General features: G+C 40.1%; 1 protein-coding gene across 3 annotated transcripts in view; it reads right to left on the bottom strand.

The window, feature by feature from the left end:
• Nucleotides 1-2,500, bottom strand: part of ULK2 (unc-51 like autophagy activating kinase 2) — a 148,106-nt gene that overhangs the window by 1,695 nt on the left and 143,911 nt on the right. For all 3 annotated transcript variants that reach the window (XM_075589603.1, XM_075589602.1, XM_075589601.1), the window contains one exon: nt 1-1,191. This exon is cut by the window's left edge and continues 1,695 nt beyond it. In XM_075589603.1, the coding sequence (XP_075445718.1) occupies nt 1,127-1,191 (65 nt within the window). In that variant the 3' untranslated portion in view covers nt 1-1,126. The remainder of the gene's footprint in view (nt 1,192-2,500) is intronic.

A 2,500-nucleotide genomic window follows, 5' to 3' on the forward strand; every position in this document is an offset into this window, starting at 1 on the left:
TTAGTCGTTCCACACACAACATTCTAATTTACAGTATTATTGTCCTTCTATAACACTATTCATGACACAAAATTACAAATAGCTGTTAGCGTAACAACCAGTTGAGATCACAGGCATCTATGCACATATTACATGCACAACCAATATATGCAACAAAATACATGTACTGTATATAACAAAATTACCAGCAAACGAAAAGGTCAGAGAAAACTAATACATTTAGTTAATCAATTATTAGACAAATACGTACAAAAAGGGTCACCAGTACGTTGGTTTGTAGTTTGTAAAGTCTTTAGGAAGCAACATACTAAATTCCAGAGAGGATTTTGATACATACTATACAATGAAATGATAACTTTTTTTTCCCTCAGGAAGTCCATTGTGCCTTTATTTACTTTGATAAGAGTTCCGTAAAAGTTAATAATGTACAGTTCTAGGAAATTAGTGCAAAATAAATTGGTTTAGAAGTCGAAGATTATGTAGCCACTTCAAAAGGAGAGAAAAATAAATCAAGGATTTCACGGCTGGAGGCTGGATTTTTTTGTTCCTACTCAATGTAAAGTGCTTTTTGTTTCTTTTGTTAGATGGATGGGTCTTCTGAATTCAATCTTCACACCAGAAACTCCAGGAAAATATTGGAGTAGAAAGAAAAGAAAATCCTTAAGCTATATTCTTATCACCTGGAATACTGAGTCACTATTTCTGAATGTCTTGCTACTGACAAGTGACAAAGAAGAGCTTTCACCATTTATCTTAAAGCAAACAATTTGTCCAATATGATATATTATAAATAGACTTCCAAGGTAAAAGGTTGGCGTTACTTTTATGCAGACTAATTCGTTCTATTCTACATTGTTGGCAAAAAACATGTTTTGCTCCAGCAAGTTGAAGCGGAGGAGTGTCTTTAAAATAAGGCAGTTGTCCCATGTACTTAGGACAACTTGAATATTCACTCCTCTGCATCATTTTGTTTTTCCTGGGAAGGCTCCAAAGGGGATTTTGGTTCCTGCTTCCATCTTCTATTTTTGTCACTAGGTGCACGACTCATAGTAACAGATAAAATTACAAAGTACTAAGATAAAGTGGTCCCCTGTTCTCCTGTTGCGTGGTCCAATGGATACTGTAACTATTCATACACAGCCACGGCTCCATAGCAGAGTGCAGACAGACGGTTTTCCACACTGGCTTTATCTGTGAAGAGGATAAGCAGTTAGCTTTCTGTTTTCGAAAGAAAATGCTGTTACCAAGACTTTTTCACTACTACAGTATATGCATATATAACATGCTTATGATATACATCATGTACCAAATACTTATTTTGGAGTAGTGTATCTTATACTATATATCTGTATGTGTCTCTATATATCATTATGACTGTATATAAAAATATATATATATATATAACGGAAATAGCCATGTTAGTCCAGTAGCTTGTCCTATGACAAATTGTTAGTCCAAATAAAAAAGGTATCACTGAAGTACTAATTTATTCTGAGATATGGTGGTGGGTGTAGGAGTTTGAGCTAGCTGGGAATGTGTGTTTATCAATTTCTGACTGGTAACAGTTGTATGGAGGTAGGTGGCACCTCCCCCCCAGAGCTCACTCCTCTTCACCTTTTTAACTTGGGAGGTCTTTTCACTTTGCTGCAAGAACAGGGCCTACTATGGTTCTTTCCCCTCATACAGAGGTAAAGGGAAGGGTTCACAGTGTAGTGTAGGACCTGCATTTTTGGTTATATCTTGACGTGGTATGCAGGCTTACGATGCTTTGGCCAAAGGGTTTAACTAAATAACCAAGTAATTATTATTATAGTATTTAAACTTTATACTTATTACCATATATGTTTTGTCAATTGGATGTAGCATTTGGCACCCCTGTCTTTTGTTGTATACATTTTGCCACGCACAGTAGCATTCTTTTTTGACATAGATATATATTCATGATGTGTTGGGTGTAGGAGTTTGAGCTAGCTGGGAATGTGTGTGTGTATATATATATATATATATATATATATATACAGTGTTCGACAATGCTATACATTTACACGCCCAGGGCGAGGGGATTTAACCTCCGGGCGAGTAAATATTGGCCCAAGCAGCACACGTGTTTGTATTTTTAAATTTTGCGCTGAAATTTTCCCTGCTCGCGCTGAAAAACCCCCCAAAAAACTCCCCCTACCTGACAGCTGATTGGCGCGTGCTCCCAGGCTTTGTGGGCGCGCGGCCAGGCTCTATATGAGCCCGCCCCCAACGAGCGGCCATTCTTTCTGCCTGGAGCTCTGTTGGAGGGTAAGTACTCTCCAATCTCTCCATGCTGCGGCCCCTCTGCTCCTTCCCTGCGACCCCCCTGGTCCCGACATGGCTCCCAACTCCCCACCGCGGCCCTCTGCGCCTCTGCGTTAGCTCTGCTGCCCCCTGCTCCTGTCCCCTTCCCCTGCTCCTGCCCCCTTCCCCTGCTCCTGTCCCCTTCCCCTGCTCCTGTCCCCTTCCCTCGATCCAC

This window comes from Ascaphus truei, chromosome 3 (genome assembly GCF_040206685.1).
Source record: "Ascaphus truei isolate aAscTru1 chromosome 3, aAscTru1.hap1, whole genome shotgun sequence".
NCBI classification, from domain to species: domain Eukaryota; kingdom Metazoa; phylum Chordata; class Amphibia; order Anura; family Ascaphidae; genus Ascaphus; species Ascaphus truei.